This window comes from Salarias fasciatus, chromosome 22, assembly GCF_902148845.1.
Source record: "Salarias fasciatus chromosome 22, fSalaFa1.1, whole genome shotgun sequence".
In the NCBI taxonomy this organism is placed as follows: Eukaryota; Metazoa; Chordata; class Actinopteri; order Blenniiformes; family Blenniidae; genus Salarias; species Salarias fasciatus.
The window spans coordinates 15,708,475-15,730,135 of record NC_043765.1 but is presented as its reverse complement, the minus strand read 5'-3'; the positions used below and the strand labels follow the sequence as shown (position 1 = coordinate 15,730,135).

General features: G+C 44.5%; 2 protein-coding genes and 1 pseudogene across 2 annotated transcripts; 1 reads left to right on the top strand and 2 right to left on the bottom strand.

Annotated features, from left to right (window-relative positions):
* Positions 1–1,772: 1,772 nt before the first annotated feature.
* LOC115409337 (SWI/SNF complex subunit SMARCC1-like) lies at positions 1,773–9,720 on the bottom strand (annotated as a pseudogene).
* A 568-nt stretch (positions 9,721–10,288) lies between these two features.
* LOC115409338 (protein asteroid homolog 1-like) lies at positions 10,289–14,170 on the top strand. The gene is made up of 7 exons (XM_030120472.1): positions 10,289–10,810; positions 10,888–11,154; positions 11,282–12,037; positions 12,070–12,205; positions 12,277–12,503; positions 12,601–12,793; positions 13,126–14,170. The coding sequence occupies exons 1-7, from the start codon at positions 10,459–10,461 to the stop codon at positions 13,448–13,450; spliced, it is 2,256 nt and encodes a 751-aa protein (XP_029976332.1). The 5' UTR covers positions 10,289–10,458; the 3' UTR covers positions 13,451–14,170.
* Positions 14,014–18,946, bottom strand: LOC115409335 (kelch-like protein 7). Its single transcript, XM_030120470.1, has 12 exons — positions 18,525–18,946; positions 18,239–18,341; positions 17,306–17,399; positions 17,008–17,132; positions 16,749–16,924; positions 16,485–16,659; positions 16,221–16,363; positions 15,841–16,078; positions 15,518–15,719; positions 15,198–15,295; positions 14,930–15,113; positions 14,014–14,859 (listed from the first exon to the last, which is right to left on the bottom strand). Exons 1-12 carry the CDS (start codon positions 18,651–18,653, stop codon positions 14,694–14,696), a joined length of 1,833 nt encoding a protein of 610 aa, XP_029976330.1. The 5' UTR covers positions 18,654–18,946; the 3' UTR covers positions 14,014–14,693.
* Between the last annotated feature and the right edge of the window lie 2,715 nt (positions 18,947–21,661).

Below are 21,661 nucleotides of genomic sequence, written 5' to 3'. Positions count from 1 at the left end.
ACTTCTAATTCCAATACCATGACAATTTATAACGTCAAACATTTCCACAGCACCTCTGATCTCTGGAGTTTCTATGTTCCCTCAATGAGAAAAACACTGTTGAGCTAACGCATGCTGCTGAGATTAACTGTAAATACGGTCATATTTCGATACAAATTCCCTGCACTAACTTAACTTGATATGAGGCCTCAGACTATATTTGGGATATTTCATTTCTGTTTAATGCATTTTTTGCGCTTTTGTAAGAAAAGTCGACCATAAGCAGGAAACTAGTTATCCAGGGGCTAGTTCAACTAGCCGACGTTATCAGCGTTCTAAAATAAAAAGTGCTTTGATCTAATCTAATTCACGACAGAGAGAGTCATCTGTCTAACTGGTCAAGAAAGTCTGAACACTGGAGGTGTCGGGGATTAATAATTCTACTCGATACATTCACGAGGAAAAGAACGTTAGTAAACCTACCGTGAAGTCCAGCTGATGAATGGAGCACAGAGGTGACGTCAGGAGCTGGGGTGGAAGAGCCAATCAGAAGTGAAGAAAGGATAGCTTTACGTCACGTCCGGCTCACGGTGGAGGTGGCTTCCGATTCTTAGCCGGCTGAGTGTGGAGGTCTGCAGCAGCTACACACTCTTGAGTCCTTTCTGTGTGATGCTGCTGCACAAACTGTTCAAATTGCTGTGAGACGTCCACCCTGCATCTTATTGTTCAATTTCAAATCAAGTGTGATTTGCCACAAAGTGTATCAACAATGGAAATGTTTTCATCCTCTCGACACGTGGATAATACTCTGGAAGACACCGTCATCATCATATACAGACTATTTATGTTGCTGGAATAAAAGTTGTGCTTCTGTCATGTAATTCACCATCAGTTACATGATTTTCCTTTTCCTTTACAAAGTTACCAAGAGAACCTTGTGGAAAAACAACTGCACTTCTGAGGATATTCAGCTGGATCAGCTACTTTTTCTTTGGTGGAATAAATGATCAGTGTGTTGGCTTTGTCATGTTTAATTTGTAGTTTCAACTGAAATCAATCTTTAAAAAAAATTATTTTTCAACCAGATACACGCTTCATATTATCTTTCAGGACAAAGATGATAATGAGATTATTTTTTAAGCATGAAGTAATATTTCTGAGACGACTAGTTATTTGGATTCAATCTATTTTTAAGGGCTGTCAACAGATATTAGAGCTACACATAAGATGCAGTTTTACATACATTTATTTTTTTGCGTCCATGCACCAGCACCAGTTGCAAAGGTACTTGCACAACATTCAAATATTGTTACAAAAATTAAATTGACGTGAAATAAAAGGCAAAATGAATATCTTCAACAGTTGTTTTTTTTTTCTGTTAAAGCAGCAACCTTGTTTTTCTAACCATATGCTGTTTAAACAGGCTTTATTCTCCCCCAAAACATGCAACAAAGAGGTTTAAGAAGTTATTACTCTCCTCCCATGACGGGCACATAAGGTGCTGAAGGTGCAACAAGATCCACAGCAATGTTCAACAGGACTTTGGGGTTTTTCTTATTGCAACAAACAAGATTTGTAAAATAAGATGCTCAGGATTGCTTCATCATTTCATTCAACTCCATGATCGTTTCCACTCATTTCAAAATAATCACTGCTGTCAAACTCTTTTGGCTTCATGTGAGTCTTAACATTTAGTTTTTTGACAACATGTGCATGAACACCACACCTTGTACACCTTTTGGTGGAACAAAATTAAACTGAAAGAATTTAAAGATCACAACACAACACAGTGAGCTTCTTAAAAAAGGCAACTTTAATGAGTCAGGATGAAACTGAAGATTCCTCGACTCTCACTTCAGGACACACACATTTCACAAACAAAAGACAGGCTGGGACGATAACGCGACACATCACTTGTGTTGACATTCTTGTCAAACTTTTCAACCAAGTCAACACTGACGGAACAGACAACATTATTTAGCTGAAAGAAAACCTTTTGTTCTCCAGTTTAGTTGTGACTGGATGATGGAGGGCCGGTTTGAGCAGGAGCTATCCCATCAGGCTGTGAGGAACGGGTCCTGAGAAAATCAGCAAAGAAAGTTTCTATCAGTGAACATACATAAATAAAATCAGCAGTGTGTCATTAACCCAGCGGAAACTGAAGAGTGCTCTCACACATGCCGTTGGGAGCTCCAGGGTGTCGAGAGGCCATCGACTGGGCGTTTGCTCCAGCAGGATCATCGATTGGACACAGGCTGACCTGAAGGAGAGAGGAGCATCAAGATGTAAACACAAAACTCAAAGTGTTCAGAAAAGATGTGTTGTGTGTGTGGTGTGTCAGACCTGAATGCTGCACCGTGTAGCCCGCCTGGCCCTGCTGCTCCCCTCTGCTGGCGGACTTTGATCTCTGCCTGCTTCAGCTGCTCCGTGTGGAAAGTCTGCCTCTCAGACAGGAGTTGTTGACGCTGCTGCTCCAACTGCACGACAAGGACACTTTGTTATTGTGTTTCTAAATGTCAACAGCTCAAGGAGCAAAATACTCAAAAAACAAGCTGAATTTCAGAAAGAGATTGAAGTGAGATGTGATTTGATTACAATGATTCTTGGTGGGATTGTTGCAGTAGTACAATCGATTTATAAACCACTGAAATCTGAAGAATTCAGAAATAAAGGAGCTTTAAATAGATCAAACATCCCCAAAGGTCATTCTCACTGATGTGCATAAAGGAGGAATTCCTGTAAACACCTTGATCCATTTCCACATTTCATGAGCCGTTGACATGTTTTTAACTGGTAAACACCACAAACACAATGAACATGTCTTCTATTGTCACACATCACGCTGTGTATATGGAACAGACTTTTCATTGCAACACATGATCGTTGACATTCTTTGAGCTGTTGCTGTGGAACTTTTTTGAGACAAGGCCAAAGATGAGGAATCAGGGTTTCGACGCTCACAGGAGGATTATTTAGGACTGCGAAGGATACAGACACAAGTCAGCTGACTGACAGTAAAGCCACCACTCTGAACAGAACTCCAATGCGACTGTCCTTTCCCGAGTCTTTCTCAGTTTATATCGTAGCAACAACCACCAAGTCAGATCAGTTTGAGGTCCTCTCAACCAGTGACAGAGCAGTATGACCTTTCAAACAATTTGTTGAAAGGAATTTGAAGTCAAATATTCTAGATCAATTGATAAAAGAAAAAAAAAAAAACACCATCAGTGTAAAAGACAATGGCACAAACAATTCTTTGTTTTCTTTGTCCCCTCCCACCAACATCAGTCCTGACTCGGTAACACCCCACAGCTGTGAACACTACTGGGTGACCTTGGTTTGAGCAACATCAGTGGATTTTCTACTCACAGCCTCTTTCTCTCGATCCATGATGGTCTCCAGCTCCTCGAAGTGTCTGAGCTTGATCTCCAGCTTCTTCATCTGGGTCTCCACCAGCAGAGCCACCAGGGACTTGATCTTCCTCTCCTCTACTGCTGCCAAGTGCTGCAAATTCAGAAGATGTGGAGCGTCAAGAGTTTTACTTCAGATTGGCAAAGCAAAAACAGTGTGTGGGGATAAAGCAGTGAAACAAAGAGGAAAACCTTGCTTTATCACTGTATGAAGGCTGATTCTCTCACTAAGCAGCACAGGATTGTGTCAGCTGACCTCGACTCAGCAGTGTGTGTTTCAGTTGGAGGACAGTTTCTACCTTGGCCTTGGTGGCAGCTGAGGTCAGAGCAGCAGCAGCCGCTGTGGAGACGCTGCTCTCCACCAGCTCCAGCTCCATCACCCTCCTCCCCTCATCTCCATCTCCCTCACGACGCCCGATGCTCTCATCATCATCTCCTCTTCCTGATACACAAACACACAAAGTCTTGTTAATATACCCAGACTGGGATGCACACACACACTGTGCTGGACATATCAACGCACCGTCTCTCTCCTCGGGAAGCATGTTCTCAATGTGTTCCCTTTTCACTCGCTCTCCTTCCACCTTCGGCCCGCTGGGTTCCAGCTGGAGGCCGTCGGCTCTCGCTGGGGACCTGAGATGAATTCACAGGCTGAAGTTAGGCAATGCAAATCACGAGCAAAGAAAAGGTAAAGAATAAAACTTTCTGTTACCTGATGAGAACTGGAGTTTGTCTCCAGATTCTCTACATCCATTAATTCTGTAAGAAAGTAACATTAATGAGCACATCAGAAGTGAGACTGAAACATAATTGTTTAACTATGAGAACGTGTACGTCTCTTTGCCTGTTTTTTCTGTTAGGTTGGACTTCTCAGAGGTTTTATCCACGGATTCCTCTTGCACTTGAGAAAACTCCTCTGAAGACAAAGATGAAGAGTCACCACAACATCATTTCTTTGAATCTGAGAGTGAGATTTCATCCAGGAGTCTAGAGTGATCAGCTCACCCAGCGCCGCCTTCGCTGCAGCTGACGCCACGCGTGGATCCACCACAGACGCCAGGAAGGCCACGGTGCTCATGACAGGGTTTTCCGACTGGCTGAAAGGCACAGGTTGATACGCCAGTGGGCCCAGAGAGGCCGACGAGTCCTCCAGGTAAGGGTCTTCTATTGGTAAACGAAGGAAGTGAAGTATACATTCGTCCTGCGTTCTGGAGCCCACGTGCTCCGACACTTTGTTCCAGTCGTCTCTGTAAACCTCCAGAGCCTAGGGGACAGAAAGAGGACATACTGACTTGTAAATCTTAAAAAGAGCCATCAGAGGAAAAGAAGAGCTCACGTATCAACATGTATCCGTTTCACACCCATGAAAGCATGAAGCAATGTGTCAGAAAACCAAAACTACAGCCTTACTTCCAGTAGCAGGAGTGTCTCCGCTCTGTCCATTCCCTCCCTGCACTCGCTCCTTTAGTCTGAAACAGAAAAAAGCAGAGAAATTAGTTCAAACGATAACTTGTAAACTAGTAGACTGGTGGGTTGGAGCAGATTCCAGCTGACGACAGGCAAAGGTTGGACAGATCTTTTTTCAATTTTGTGTCGGAGAATCTTCTCTGAACATTCAGTAATCATGTCGTGTCATGCCTGAATTAACTGTGGGCGGAGCAACAGGCTCCAGTGTGTTACTGTCTGTATTTTGTGCTGTTTGGGAGTGAGACCTTGGGGTGTTTCCTGGCGTAGATGTCAGTGCGCAGACCGAAGTTTTGGCAGTCTGACGGCTTCTCTCTGCTCCTTTCAGGGAAATACAACATGTGCTGCGATGCCGAAACCTGCAGGAAGAGCCAGAGGCAGAGATCATTTGAAAGGAGTTTAAGATACAGAGTGTCTGTGAAGTTCCGTCTGTGTGAAAGCGGCAGCACAAACCTGGAGGGGTTTGTGCTGTAAGGGGGCCAGCCCAGACGGCGTGTCAGCCAGGACGTTGAAATGTGGCGTGGGTGGAGGCCCCATGGGGAGAGGGCGGCTCTCTGCATCCACTTGGTAGTTGATCAAACCCCACTGCTCCAGAAATGCATGAACCCTGCACGCAAAACAATTTCACTTTGGGTTAATTTATCACGTAAGCAGAGACACAGCAGAGCAGAGATATGTGTTTAATCTTTTTGCAAATCTTTTTCCATATTTGAGCCTTGTTTAAATGAATGGAGCGTGGTTGGACAAAACCTGACCCCCACGCATCAAGTTCTACCTCATGACGGCACAGACATCTCCGGTGAGGTTTCGTCTGCAGGACGTTGAACTGAGATACTCCTGGGGGTTGAGCCGATACGTGTCGATCATGAAGTTTCGATATGCCAGGAAGCTGCAAAGTACGTGGGACGTCAGTGGAAGACGTTCTTCACCATAACGGGGAAACGTTTCGGTCGGATCGTCTGAATCAATCTGAAGCAGTACTCACATTCAGGAGATTTCGATTTGTTCTTTCCGTTAAAGAATTCAGGCAGCGCACGTTTCTCTATTGAGTGAATGCTGGAGAAGTTTCTCTAATTAGTCTGGAAATCTGGCAAAATCACAACCAGGTGACACTTGTTTGAAATCTCTCGACTCACCTGTTGTAATTAAACCAAGAGGTGTAGCTTGGTATTATAATGTGATGCGTTTGTTCCGTGATATTTTCCTCTCCTTCTGAGAGCCGCGGGATTTCACTTCTTCCGTCCTCGTCGTCCTGAACACATGTGAGCGAAGACACTTTAATAAGAGTTTTGAATTCCATTAAAAAAAAATAAAAAAAAAAATATGAAAACCAAAACAACATGAAATGAAAGACGTTGAGAAACATCATGTCATGATTACCCTTCCTGGAAAATCATCTTCTTGATCATCTGAAAGAGAACGAGTCAAAATATGAGTCTAATCAAACAGTTATTATTCTGTTATCATCATCCTGGTTAATTTGACTGTTTTGCTTCTCTAACTCTGAATAACGTGCTGTCTGATGGGTTGGAGTGGAAGGCTTCGTTTCTGTGTTTTGGATTTTCGTTGTGTTTAGAAACAACAAAATGTGTTCCAAAAAAAAAGAAAAAGAAAAAGAAAAGCATGACTGTATATTTAAAGCTGGAATATCCAAGCACTCCTCTTACCCAGGTCAGCCATGATTCCTCCTTTCACAGGCGTATTCTCACTGTCTTTCTTCAAGTTCACTGCAGACAAAGCATTAATAAGTAAAAAGCAACAGAAAACTTGTTGGCAATGCACGAAAAGCATGCCGTCTGTTACCATTTTTGGGCAGAACAACCTCCTCCATGTTGGGCACTGGCGTGGGATCCTCCATGTCTTTGGTCAGGTCCTCTTCTGGCTCTTCCTCTGGTTGTCCGCGCCTTCTCCTGCAAGCAAAGGAAACTAATTAAATTTGAAACTTTGCGCTGTGGTGGTGTCAAACCAGCATAAACCTCTTTATCCTACCCCTTTTTTCCTTTCTTCCTGCCTTCAGTGGCAGGAGGAGAAGGGGAGCGCCTTCTCTTTTCGATGGGGTGACTTTTGGATCCTGTAAAATACAGACGAAAACTCTAAAACAAGTTCTAAATGTTTCTAAAAATAAATGCAGCTTTTACAACAGTCATAAAAAGAAAATACCAGAGCAGAAGTCATTAGTTTGAGACCGAACTGAAAATAACCTCATACCCCGAGTCAGACCTTACCTGATCACCTTGGAGATGAATCCGCCGACGGAGGATGACGGGGACATTCCTCTCATCCACACAATAATCCTCCTCATTCATCCACTCATTGAAGACATCTGTGTCGAGAACCCAACCAGCATGGACCTGAAGCACACGCAAACGCAGAGTAATAACTGACAGGCAGTGTAGGCTGACATCAAGTGTGACTTTTGTGGTACACAGCGTTTCTTATGTCAGCTAAAACACTAACCTTCCAGGGCCTTTCTGGATGTGGCGGCTCCTCAACCTCTGCCTCAACATCACTGGAGGAAAGCCAGCTGTCATAACTGATTAGAAACAAAAAAGTCACAGTCAGCGAGTTCTTGTTTTCTCCATCTGTGAGCGTCTCTGTCCGTGTGTTTGCTCGTGTGTTACCTGTCGGGGTGCATGCCCCAGTGCACCAAGACATGCTTGTCTTTCTTCATAACAGGACGCATCCACTCATCTAAATGTGAGCACAAAAGAGTTTCAGTGTAGTTTAAGTGAAGGTTTATATATTTTGACCTTGACAAAAGCACATAAAGACACAGATTTCAACCGACCCTCCTCGGTAGAAGATGGCGACGCGTAGACGTGATGACTGGCGAGCATCCTGTCCTCAGTGACCGTGCCCTACATTAAAAAAAGAAACCAAAAAACACAAACAGTGATTATCACTGAAATGAAGTCATAGCAATAACAGAGACATTTTTCTCAAGGACTCTGTCAAATTTTGTCGACTGGCCTTTAACTCAGCGGTTTACCTGGTGTTTAGTGATGATACCACTCAGTCTGCTGCTCAGCTCTTGATCCAGGCTCAGGTCCAGGTACACCACAGGTAGAGACATACAGTTGTTCTGTTGAAACAGAACAGTTGGTGTGAATTGATATAAAAAACATCTGTGGTGGATGCATTAGTACTTGTTCCTTTGTTACCTGTGTAAGTGCTTTCTCAATTGTAACAAACATATCCACATTCCTCTCAGTTCTGGACGGATTCTGCAGGTCAAATCGCCGCCTATGTTTCAGTACGGAGGGAATGAAAATATCATCAGTAATTCATTTATGAAAAATCAAACAAATTTATCACAAGTTGTGTAAAAGCTGAGTACCCACCAGCCTTGTTCCACCTTGAACTTGTACGCAGTGCCCAGAATGTGACAGAGGCCGCCACCTGGCCCCAAATCCAGGAAGCACTGTGCCTACAGAGGAAAATTCAAAATCAACATTGTGCTTTTTTCAATATAATATCTTTCAATAATAACATGACTATCAAGAACACAAATTTCCAGACTGATTGAGTTTTATCTCTAAATACAGCAAGACTGGAGGTCAGTCCATGCTTGAGCTAATGTCAATTCAAATGTCTGTTTTTATAATACATCATTATAATTGTAATTCCATTTATTTCCTCAACTCAGCAACAATGCACCTGCATTTGTCAAGCACATTCGAGACTTACTGCATCTTGAAAACCAGTATTTTTTTTTTGTCAAACATGTTCAGAGTATCATCTGATGACAACTAGTGAAAACTCACAGGTAGTTTGGTGAGTGCAGGACTGACTGCTTGTCGTCCAAAAGCATCCTCTTGGAACTGCAGAAGCTGCAGGGTGACTGCAGCCAGAGCCTGACAGGATGGGGAATCCACCAGGACATGCTGGGAGAAAACACGCCAACTGTTAACAGTATTCTTTATATATTCATTGAAATAACAGCTCACTGCAGTCATGTGATGCATGTGTCTTTCAGGTGATGGGTGCGATCTACCAGCACAAATTGATCATTTCATTGTTGTTAATTAAACAATCCATCGATTACCAAATATAAACTTGCACGATTTATCGATTGCGACCATTGCAAGCTAATTTGCATTGGTAATATGTGCTGAGCGATCGATGGATCTTTGCGCAACTAACAGATCTATTTGTTGCAATCGGCAGATCGTGCATTACCTGTCCCGAGTACTGGGATGTGAGAGGAGAAACCGCCCTCAAGACTAGTGCATGCATCTACATGGGGTCACTCCTCCTCTCCTGAGCTGCTTGTAGCGCAGAGCCAGGCTCCTCTGCAGAGGTAACATTTCATCTGCTTCTTCAGCTTTGTAATTCTGCAGTAAATGTCCTCAATCTGAAGCCGGGCACACGAGACAGAATGATCTAAAAAAAGGTGATATACGGTGCATTTTTAACCCTGATGGCTTATTGTGATGTGTTGCACATCACCGCTGTTTTCTCCGCAGCTGCCGTGTTTTAATGAAATCGACCAGAAGAACAGAGAGCGGTCACACCTGCTGCTATTTGTTATTCACTTCTAAACTGTTTTGATCTCATCAATGCTGACTGTCTGTGTAAATACTGGCAGCTGGTGTGTTTGTTTACGCTGTGAGCCGCTGGGCTTGCTAGCGGTGGGTGGCTACATGTGAGGCTAGCTAACCTTTTTGTAGTGCTTCCCGATCCACTGTCGGACCCCCTCCAGCTGCGCGACGCTGTCCGGACTCTCCCAGAACCTTGTGGACGGGCTGGTATCTTTTTTCCGGTGTGCAAAAGCTGCGAGAATGCCTTGACTTATCCCGGGAAGCCCGAGGTTTGTTCCTCCTGACAGTGCGGCCATGGTGAAGTTTGAATCCGGTGTTTCGGATTAACTGGTATCCATTTTAACTGGGAACCGACTTCCTTCAGCTTCCGTTTTCTTCAAATGTTAAAAATGTTGAAATGTTAAAACCCCGACATAAGTCTGTAGCTGTCCCGGTGCACGACGTTTAACTGCATTCACAATAAAGTTTAAAAGTGCAGTGCTACTTTATTTGTGTGTTATCTTTACGTACGCTGTTACTAAAGACAGGAAGTTGGTCACCAGATAACAGGGACACCAGTTAATCCGAAACACCAGTGAACACAGCTGCTCCCTCGTTCGGTCGCGTTTCCGTTCTCTCGCGACATTTGGCACCTTTGTCAAAATTCAAAATATAGGTATTTAGTTTTCACCATGTAACAGTCACATATATTAAAGCTCCCGTGCTTTAGAAATGAGTGAATTTTAATAAATACTTATGTTGGACATAATAATACATGTGTGTACATTAGAATACAAGAAAAAGAGTTGTAATCAATTGCTTTTATTTTGAAGTGTGATACTGGAAAGGAAGTGACTGAACAAAACATAAACAGAAAGTAGAGGGGAAATAACGTTGGTTGGTATACTTACATATTTCAGAGCTTTGTTTCAGAATTACTGCCTTGATTATACGTTTGAAGATGTTTCAGTTCAATCACATGTCATCATTGTTTCTTTGCAGTCATTTGTTCAATAATTCCAGCTTTCAGCTCTTCGTTTCCAGCGTGGTTTAAAATTTTTGTTTCATAATGTTCCTGCAGCCGGATGTCTACACAAACCGCTGCACATCTGCACATTTCCTTGTGTGGCATCAGTGCGTCGGCAGTAGTACATCTGACTATTCTCGCTTTATTTCTTTCCAGCGCCCTGAGGTCCCCCATGGGTGTCCACGGTCTGACCTCGTACGTGGAAGGCCATAGACACCTTCTCAAAGATGTCAAGCTCAGGGACAGCCGCCTCGTGATCGACGGCTCCAGCCTCTACTATCGCCTCTACTTTAACAGCGGGCTGGACCAGCAGCGTGGAGGAGACTACGACCAGTTCTCTCTCCGCCTGCAGCAGTTCTTCTCAGCGCTGAAAACCTGCAGCATCCAGCCTTATGTGGTTCTGGATGGAGGTAAAGATCATGCTTTGTCAGTCCTCACATTTCTATAATTGATTTTGAGACGTCCCATCTTTTCTCATGACTTTCAGGGATGGATCCCAGCGACAAGAAGTTTGCCACTCTGCGGCAGCGTCTGCAGTCCAAGATAAAGGAGGCGGACCAGCTCGCTCATGGCCGCAGCGGAAGCGTTCTTCCCATCCTCACACGACACGTCCTGATCCAGGTCCTCACCCAGATGGGAGTCCCCCTGGTGCAGTGTCCAGCCGAGGCGGACTGGGAGATTGCCTGTTTGGCACGCCAGTGGAACTGCCCAGTGCTGACCAGCGACAGTGACTTTTATATATTTGACCTTCCAGGTGTGGGTAGTGACAGAATATTCACTACACATGAACACACAAGTTTACAGTTTTATAAGAAATTACAGTAAGAATGATTTTTTTGTTGTTGTTTTTGCATATTATAACTTTTGTTTTCTCATCCCAGGGGGTTATCTGCCATTCCAGTTTTTCCGCTGGAATCACCTCAGCGGCAACGCCAGTAACCGCTACATCTCCGCTCGCTGCTACACCGTCTCTGGCCTCTGCCAGTGGTTTGGTAGCATTCACCACGAGACGCTGGCCTTGGCCGCCGTCTTAATTGGAAATGATTATGGTGCTCCGAAAGAGGCGAATAAAGTCTTTGCTATGTTGAATGAGAATAGTTTCTCGGGTAGAGGCGGAGGATCTGCTTCGCGTATCGACGGCCTCCTCCTCTGGCTCTTCTCTTTTCGTAATGTAGCAGAGGCCTTAGAGGATGTGAGTGCGTTCATGGCTGGAGGCAATAAAGGACAAGTGGGTGTAATCACTCACAAGCTGAGGGAAGCCATGCAGGAATACAGCATCGACTCTCCGAGCTCCCTGGCTCGCTGGTTCTCTGGAGCTGGCAGTGCGGTTCTGGGGGGGCAGATCTCACTGCTGCCACAGTGTTTGTCACTGGTTGCGGCACAAGGGCTTCTTCCTCAGTGGGTGATAGATGTTTTAGTGAAGCACAGAGCCATGCTCATCGCACAGGTGGAGAACAGTAAGTTAGCCAGCAGTCACTGTGTTTCTGAGACGATACGCCAGGCCGTGTATGCGATCTTACTGCAGAAGCCCAGAGCAGGTGGAGGTCCTCAGCAGGCGGCTGGACCACAGGGAGGGAGAGGTGGGAGAGGACGTGGTGGAGGCAGGGGTCCGAGCCACGGGTTGCCTGCACAGCATAGTGCAAATGATGATCTGAGCATGGGCAAGCAGCAGGAGCGGCTCCACTTTTTGTGGAGGAGTATGACCGTCTGGACCTCAACATGAAGATCAAAAGTGTGGCGGTACAGCCTCTCAGAAATCATTTACACCTGGAAGGGATTGCTGAGGTAAACCTGAAAAGAAAACTGTCTTATTTAATATTTTCAGTGTTTTTCTTTTGGAGAAATGCCCATGTCTTCTCCCCTGCTCTGTACCCAGGCCTGCGGCTGTGCGCCTCAGTGTTCTTCTGGAAACCCTGGGATATCAGAGTCCGCTCTGTCTCCTGTTCCCCCACATGCAGCTGGCGGTTGCAGTGACGGCGTTCTGGATGCAAAATGCAACACCAAAACCTTCCCAACCCCAGCTGCAGGCTTTGCTGCTTTGCATGGTTTACGGAGAACTGTCCCGGATTTTCCAGCCCGAGGCTGCTGACCACCAACACTCCCGTCAGTTCAGCCACATTTAGTTGAGAACACTAAAATGTAATTTTATTAGTCAATCAGTTATTAATCAATAATCTTTTTTTTTGCTTCGTCATACCAGTCAATCACGTAAACTGGGCGACAGAGCGTGGAGTGCAGCCGGGGCTAGATCGACAGCGTGTGAGAGCGGGGGAGAGGCGAGGCCTGGATCTCGCCGTGGCTCACGGTTTCAGCCAGTGGCAGGCCTGCCTCTGGAGCTCACTGTGCCTGAATCAGCTGCTGCTGCTGCCGCTGCCTGCACCCCATCTGCCACGGTAAGAGGCGGCGGTGCGTCAGAGTAATATTTCTCCTCTTAACTTATTATCAAATTATAATCATGGAAGCGCTGATTTTTACCTGACAAACGTTCATTTTGAATAATAAGTATCACTCGAAACGTTTTAGTTTAAATTTAGATTAAAGTCATTGATGCATATTTAGATTTTTTTTTATTACATTTTCTTGCCATCTCAGAACATTATTTTAAGTTTTTCTGAGATTGATTTGAACCCCTCCAAAAAACGTTTTTAAGGCTTACTATTTCAGTGGCTCATCGCCCTGATCTCTGAGAAATCAGACGGAACCTTCTCTCCTCTCTGCGTTCCAGTTTGTTCAGCGGTACCTTGGCCCACGGCCTCGTCAGGTATCTGAAGGGGGGCCGACCGGCAGAGAGCCTGCTACCTGTGGGATCCTTCTCTGGGAAACTCTACGCATCTCTGCTGAGTTCTGTGAAGAGCTGCGTCTCCGGCCGATGGGTTCTCCTTGTCGACGGGCAGGAGAACAGAGGCAGAGGCCAGGGGAGGAGAGGAAGAGGGGGAGGCGGAAGAGGAAGAGGAAGAGGAAGAGGAGCTCAGGGACGCGGTGGAGGTGTCGATGAGCTCGCTAACAGATTTGCACTCCTCATGTCCGAGGAAGAGTTTGATGATGACTAACATGGAGAAGAATAAAGAGGCTGATTTATTTTTTTTTTCCGATGGGCCCAAATGAAGAGGGACGAGTCAGTCGTTTGCAAAACGTACTCAGGGATATAAATCTTTGTAACGCACCTTAATGTCAACCTGTTTTAAGTGTCCCGCAGTGTTTTAACTCCCATCTGACTGTTTTTATATTCAAATCATGTGTCGTCAAGACAAATGTATCAAAACATCTGATCGGTTTTCCTGTAGTAACTTCTTGACATGTTTTAATCTACTTTTACATGCTGGCGTTTATCACTGAAATTTTATTTATCTATGTGAAAACATGCTTTTAACTGGAATGTTGAGTATGGACCAGAAAACTATCTGGCTATCAACACAGTGATCAATTTACGATATGCCACTTATTTGCTGCTGCCTTAATATTTTCAAATGAAGTGTTCTTAATTTGTTTTGTTATCATGAGAATCAAACTTGCTTTTTACATGTCAGTATTCACTGTATTTTCTACTTGTCCTCAAGTATTTTCTACGACTGGCAATGGCATCATGATTTAAAGACGTAACGCGATGTAGCAGACGAATTACTGAAACAGCTTTATTGTTTACCTGTAAAATAAAATATATCCACACTCATAACAGCAAGAGGTTTACCAGCCACAAAACTGAAAAGAAAAGAAAAGAAATGTAATAAAAAATGTTTTAAATCCTGTTTACAATAAAATTTCTTTACACAATCCAACTGGATATCCTGCTTTACAATCTTTTCTCGTTAAAAGGTTTGGGGGCCTTTTAACTGTAAAAATGTGTGTTCTTTTCCAGTGGCACATTTACATTGTGTGTACAGTTTTAGATCAGCTTCAAGTTACAAAGAAAATTGGGAAAACTAGAGAAGGTTACAGTAAAAACAATGTACAATATTATACCTGAACACATCTCTACATAAGCACAATGTCTCTCGGCATCAGCGGAACCCAAACCCTATTTCCAGATATTCAGTTTGCGTCGTGGAGAAATGAGGTGCTCAGTTTCAGTAGTGCACTCAGGCTCCTGCCCGAACCCCGTCTGCCTCAAGAAGGTAAAGTCAAAGAAAATTAACATTTATTTATTAAAACTAACAACTTATAAAAGACACTTATAAATAAACAGTTATTTCACTCTTGACCCAAGAGCTGGTTTGGGTGAAATAATCATTTTGGTGAAAGATCGGCTCCCTTCAGCGGGTTGACGAGCACCGCGACCCCCTGCTGCTGTCTGCGCTACGAGGACGACGAGGCCGACGCAGCCGAGGAGGCGGCGGATGCGGCGTGTGGCTGGGAGTCGATGAGATCCATGTCCTCGTCCTCGTTGACTCCGCACGTGTCGACCACACAGATCAGGCAGCTGGTGACGGGAAAGGCTCGCACCTTGCTGCAGGTCACCCACCTGAACAAGGAAGAAAAGAAGGTTAAAAAAAAAGAAAAAGAGCTCACCCACAGGTGGCTGATCCACTTACCGGTCAGTTTCTGTGTGGTACTCCAGGGTGTGTCCAAGTCGCCCCACGCCTTGAAACCCCGCCAGCACATAGATCACATCCCCGACCGCGGCACACTTCACCGTTATCCCTCGCCACGGCATCGCTGACGCCGCACGCCATTCGTTACTGGCAATGTCGTAGTATTCCACTGAGTCCAGCCCGCCTGCAAGGACAAGACAGTGTTACACTTCTACCTTTTAGTACCATCACTGCTGAGTCTTGATCAACACAACGGCTGCTGCATTACCCAGAGGCCCCTGCCCGCCAACAGCGTAGATCCTGTTGTTGACCACCACCAGTCCGTGGTTCTTCCTGGCTTCTCTCATCCCACACAACTCCCTCCATCTGGAAATGTGGAATTGGGAGTTTGACACCACATAGCGGATTATGTGCTGCTGTGTGTGGACTTTTCTAGAAACTAACGTTTGGCCTTTCAAACCCGATCAATCAGTAATAGTCTAAACATTTTAACTGGTAAAGAGAATTGTTGATCCTATTTCTCAGAAAAATAAATATGCACATTAAAATAAGCAAAATCTGCAGAGCTGGGTGTTTGTGGTGACTCACTGCTGCGTGCTCGGGTCGTAGACCTCGCAGTTGTTGAGGATTCTGCCAGAGACGTTGTTCCCCACCGTTCCTCCGCAGACGTAAATGAGTCCGTTGGCCTCGACCGAGCCGTGGCTGCAGCGCGCCATCAGCATGCTGGCTTTGATCTGCCACGACTCAGTCCTCGTGTCGTAGCACTCAAACAGATTGAGGGCTGAGCTCCCTGTGGACACAAGAACACCATGATCAGCGCTGCTGCTACTCGTACCGCAGTACTCTTACAGCGCCTCATTGTCAGGAATCAACTTGATAGACAATAAAACATGCATTTCTACGCCACTCACCAACTTCCGATCCCCCAGATGTGTAGATCTTGCCCTGGGCGGCGCAGGCGGCCAGGCTGTCGCGAGGTGGGGGGCCCAGCTTGGAGTACCAGCTGTCCTTCAGGACGTTGTAACAGTCCATACGCTTGATGGGGAAGAGCTGCGAGCCGCCCAAGATGTAGACCACGTTGTCCCAGAAGACGGCTGTGGCGTCCCGGCGCTTCTCAAAGGGGCAGCGGATGTCTGTCCAGGTGGATTCCTGTGTGAGGAGGCATCCTGACGCTTGACGCATGCCACTGATACGAGTCGAAATAATCTTAAACTTGGCAATCACACTGTGGGGTGATACCATATTATACAGGTGTTCCATGGGAGGAGAGGCAGCATGTGCACTCTGATACCTTGGGGTTGAAATAGCGACAGGACTGAGGCTGAGAGCCTCCGAAAAGAGCGATGCGGTAGTCATGTTTCTTGCGCCGTGGCCTGCTGCTCTCTCCCAGGTCCTCGCGGTCCTCCAGGGACAGCAGGTGGTAACGCATCCCACCTGAAACACAAACACTGCTTAGTGAGAGCTCGCCTTCCCCTGCAACCCTCCTGCAAGTCAGACCAAGTTGCATCGGAGTCGGACGAACGGACAACCGTAGTTCCGCCGGATGTATACTTACTGATGACCATCTTGAGGCACTGCGGATTGTCCTGAATGAGCGGCTCAGCCTGCACAGTCTTGGAGAGGAAGGTTTTGGAGACCAGAGGAAAGCGGACACACCCCAGCACCTCCACCATGTACTGTTTTCTGTTGCATACGTCGTACTTCAGCCAGCGCACCGCAGCATCATAAATCTAAAATCAGAAACAGCAAGACTTGAAATTAAAAAGAAAAGCTCATCATTCTTTCCTTCACATACAAAATAAGATAAGATGGTGTGTACCTGCGCCTCAGCACGGACTGTTAGTTTGTCCTGGTGCAGCAGATACGTCAGCTGTTTGACATCCAGGTGTAGGAATTCATCCAGCTTGTAGACTTCTGTGAAATGAAGCTGGAAGAAGTCGTCCGCTGCTGCCTTCAGCTCGGGACAGTCCATACAGTCTGCGAGAGCCGAAATGCCTGCGGGGGGGTAGAAGATGAAGACTGTTAAAATGAAAGAAATGACATTACGGGAACTTCTGTATCATCAATTAGAAAGTTACCGAGGCAGTTTGTCGCATCAATCTGTCCTTTGAGAAACTCCACACACATCTTCTTCACAGGCTCTATCTGGTACTGGTTGGCTGCATCCAGTAATGACTGCACATTGCTGCTGTTCACTGAGATGCTGGTACACACACACACACACAAAAACACAATGATATGTAAGTTATTTGACAGAATTATCACCAAGCACACAACTTTTTTGATAAAAAGTAAATACCACCAATTCTGTTGGTCACACTGCTTTTAAATCGCCTCATAACAAACACACACATCAGCCTCCACCGAAAATCTTACCGTGCGGTGTAAATAAATTCAATCAGCAGCTCAATGATCTCAGGCTCAGCGCTCCTCAGCTCCACCTCATGGGACATCGACTCCATCATTCTGGCTGAAAATGGAAAAAAGTAGAATGGAAGCATCAGATTTTTATTCCTGCAGCATTTTAGTTGACAACAACATTTATTACTTTGTATGACCACGTTGTACTTTACCTCTCAGGAATGAGTAACCTAATGAGTAACCTGTGCACATCGGCAGAATATGATTTGGTCGGTCATGTGTCAGAATCTTCAGCTAAAATATACACAATGCTGTTAAAAGTACAACATGTTTTGTCTTGAAGAAAATGTAATAGTAAAGATTTAGCAAGGATCCTTTTCACTGACATACAATATGCTGATATTTTTCAACTCCTGTAGACTGTTTGAGAATGCAGGTACTGAAAACCACAAGTATTTGTTTTCACCTAATTACAGAAATATCTGCATCTTTCCTGTAGTGATATATTCGTTGCTTCTCTTGTGATGTTCATCTGACAGCTGAATAAAGGGCAATGCTTTATATCATGCAAACATATGATGTATATCAGTTTGTAAAGCCTCAAGTGTTAAGCATAAAGCAGACGTCAATCAGTTCTAGAAACATGCAAAAAGTAATGTGCATCCTTAAATATAACCACAAACACAGCATGCACATGTAATTTCATGTTAAGCACCAAGCTTGTGGTTCACTTTGCTAATATGTCTTACTCTTGTATTAATAAATGACAATACAGGTATTAATAGCAGAAACATTAAAGCTTTATTTCAGGCAACACATGTCTGAATCTACTACCTCTCCAAAGACACGGTACAGGTGGAAATCACATTATTCCTCGAGCAGGAGAGTCTCCCACAGACCTCTTCCTGAACACAGTGTTGTGTATTAAAGTTATCATGCTACACTTACTGGTGAACATGAGGCTGAAGAAGTGGCTGGCAGCAGCCAGAACAACTCTGTGGGCTGGAAAGTGTTTTCCCTGAACCACCAGGGTCACATCACACAGTGTACCCTGGGAGAAAGGGGGGAGAGAGAGAGAGACAGAGAGAAAGAGAGAAAGGAAGAAAGGGCTCCATTACCACCATCCATCACCCCTCTGTGTTCTTTACTCTTTGGAACTGGATGCATGCACACACACATTAGACAAATCCCCACATGGCTGCAGGTAACCTCACGTGCTGCATCTTTTCTTTACCTGTTTCCTCAGGCTGTTCATCACCCCCATGATGCCGGACAGCTGCCTGTACTCCTCCTTGCTGGCACACTTTCTCTCGCCCTTCTTCTTGGAGGTGGACGCCTTCTCCGGAGAGGCCATTCCCGTCATGTCGGCCTGGTTCTTAATTTGATCTACTCACCTGTATGTTTCTGTGAGAACAGGAGACTCTCAGAGCAGCAGCACTGCCAGCTGCGTCCAGCTGCGAGCTCTTTGTTGTCAGCTCACCAACAATTTACAGGAGCCTATGGAGATATTTCCGGATTTCGAGGCAGCCAGTCTGAATGCAGTTCCTACACGAAGCTCATAAATTAAAAACCGCCTTCGGACAGGAGTTCAGATAATAATAAAGACGTATTATTAGTGTATTAAGTCTCTCAACACCCGGGACTAGCTTGTGTTGTTCTCGAGCTGCGTTCAGGCTCGACTATGAAGGAATTAGCGCGTCACTGCCCCCACGTGGTGAGGAGGAAACATAACAGGTACACGTTTGTTTGCACTTGACTCCCAAGACATTTTGCCGAACCAATCCACCTTGACAAGAACCAGACATATTTTTCACAGAGAAATTGACGCATCTATTAAAGACAGCACGTTAAAAATACAAGAAAGGTAAACAGTTTTCATATTTGCATGCCTCTTATAAGGAGCAGTTAGCAACAAGTAGTCTCTTCATCACTTGATAAGTCAAAGTCATGAGTGTCTGTCAAGAATATCACTGGGTCACAATTGGGTCCGTACATGAAGAACGAGTGTTTTCTTTGTACAGTGTGAGCAACAACAATGAACTATACTTCATGCACGGACCAAAATTGCATCTTTAAAAAAAAGAAATAACTGAACGTTTCATTGTTTTGCCAAGTAAAACATAAAAGTGAAAATGTCATTATAATTTTTTGTAGAATTGATGTTATCATTTTGGTATGTAGTTAAAAAAATACAATAAAATGAAGCACGCTCAATATTTTTAATAAAATAAAAATAATTTATAATAATAAAATTAAAGGATTTTGAAAATGAAAAAAAAATCCCAAAACTGAAAATAGCTTTGTAATGAAAACAAAACATAATGGGATGCAAAACATCATTATGGGATAAGAACAAAAATCACTCTTTCCGTTTGTTTTTGCCCCACGTGCTTGGTTTCCCACCTCATTTTATTGAATTATATTATATAGATGTGTATATTTCATTAAAATTTTTCGCTTTACTAATAAATCTGTTTTATACTTTATTGATTGAAGACAGCTGCATATTTAAGAACATCTTTAGAGAACGCGCCTTTCACCTGCAGGCGCACCTGTCTGACGCGCTTCTTATCGGTGCTGTAAAGTAAAGAAGAAGAAAAGAAAAACAGGAAATCTCTCCCCCGGGAGCCGCATGACTCTGACGTACAGTGGAATGTGTTTGGTTTGTGAGGACAATTGTCGAGAATAAGTGACCTGAAAACTGATCGAAAGACAGCGAGGCTGCGGAAAATGCTCCGTTTTCTGTGTTGCTGTTTTACGCGCGATGGCCACAGCGGAGAGGTAAGAGATTATAGACTTTTAAATGTCTTTAACAGCAGAAACTGTCAAGAGAATCTCTGTCTCTACTTTACTTGTAAAAAAAAATCACTGTGTGGCCATCCATGAACTATTTGATTTCAGCGCCAGTAGTATCGACAGGTCTCAACAAGACACTTTGAACTACATGTTGTAGTTTAGGTTTGGAGAAATGAACACGTTATTCATACCCACCCAGACCATGACTGAGCACTGACAGAAAAACGATTAGTGAGTCCATCCAAGGAACCAGACCACAAAAATATGCATGCCAGATTCTGACATTTCTTCTACGTAAAATTGAGAACATGCGCATGCTTGAGGTTGAGCTCTGTTACCAATTTCTAAGACGTGCAAAGGAGAGACTGATCTTTGCACAAATAATGGATCCATTATCTGCGCACATCCTCACTGTGTGTTGAGATATCAAACCACTAGGGCTGCATGATATTCATGAAATATTCATGTTATTGAATATTGTCATAATGACATGCCTTGCAGCAATACACTCTCAGTATGTGATTTTTTTGTACTTTAGGAATGACTTCTGGTATGTTGTAATGTTAAAATGTTGAAGTGAAATATACCCCTTTGTCAGCACAGTTTAGGGTCTTTTTAAATATTGTGCAGCCCTACTCACCACTACACTATTGTGCATTTCATGCTGGAAAAAAAGACCAAAGATATTCATATCAAAACTGACTTTTTCATTTTTGTTTTCCCAGAGGCAGCCTCTCCTGCAACCAGCGCCCTGCAATGTGTCTGCTGATGCTGGAGCAGCATCAGCCAGGCAGACACGTCCCACACACAGCGGTACCTCATCTCTGTTTGTCGATGCTTCACCAACATCGCTGATGTGTTTGAGCTGGATGTGCTTTTTGTGCCTTTTATTTATGTCCAGATGCTCAGGATGTGAAGCGGATTGGAAAGCTGGTGATGAGGCGGGTGAATGTGCCAGAGTTGGATCGGCGCTTCTCTGACGTGGCTGAGACCTTCAATGAGCAACAAGAACGCCATGAGGCCATGGTCCAGCATATCAGAAACCTGCAGCAGAGCTGCGACTGTTCTCAGAAAGATACTTTGAGTTTTGCTGAGTGTGTGGAAAAGATCAGAGCAAAGCAAAGTGAGTTTTAAACTGATGATACTTTTCAATTCATGCTGTGGGTCTACAGTATGCCTCAGCTTTAATTTCTGTCTGTTTTTTATCATCATTCTCAATTTCAGAGGCCACATACAAGGTTTCTTCATGATAAAGGGCTACGACTTCTCCCTCAGCGTGCTTCCTATCTCATCAGAGGGTAAAAGTAATGAGCAACCACTGCTCCACACCTGCAGTTTGCTCAGGATGCGTGAGAGGCACATCCGAGAATGCCAAGGCCACTGTATCAAAGGGGACCACAATGCAGGAGCTGATTGGCTGGCTGCTACGTAGCCAGGATCAGATGGCAAGCAAGTGAACGGAGCGGCAGAAAGTTACCAAGAGCAAGGAAGACTGGCCGAGAACCTGGAGGAGAACATGAAGGAAGTGAGGAGAGCAAAGGAGTTGTCTCAAAGATATAGACAACAGGCTGGGGA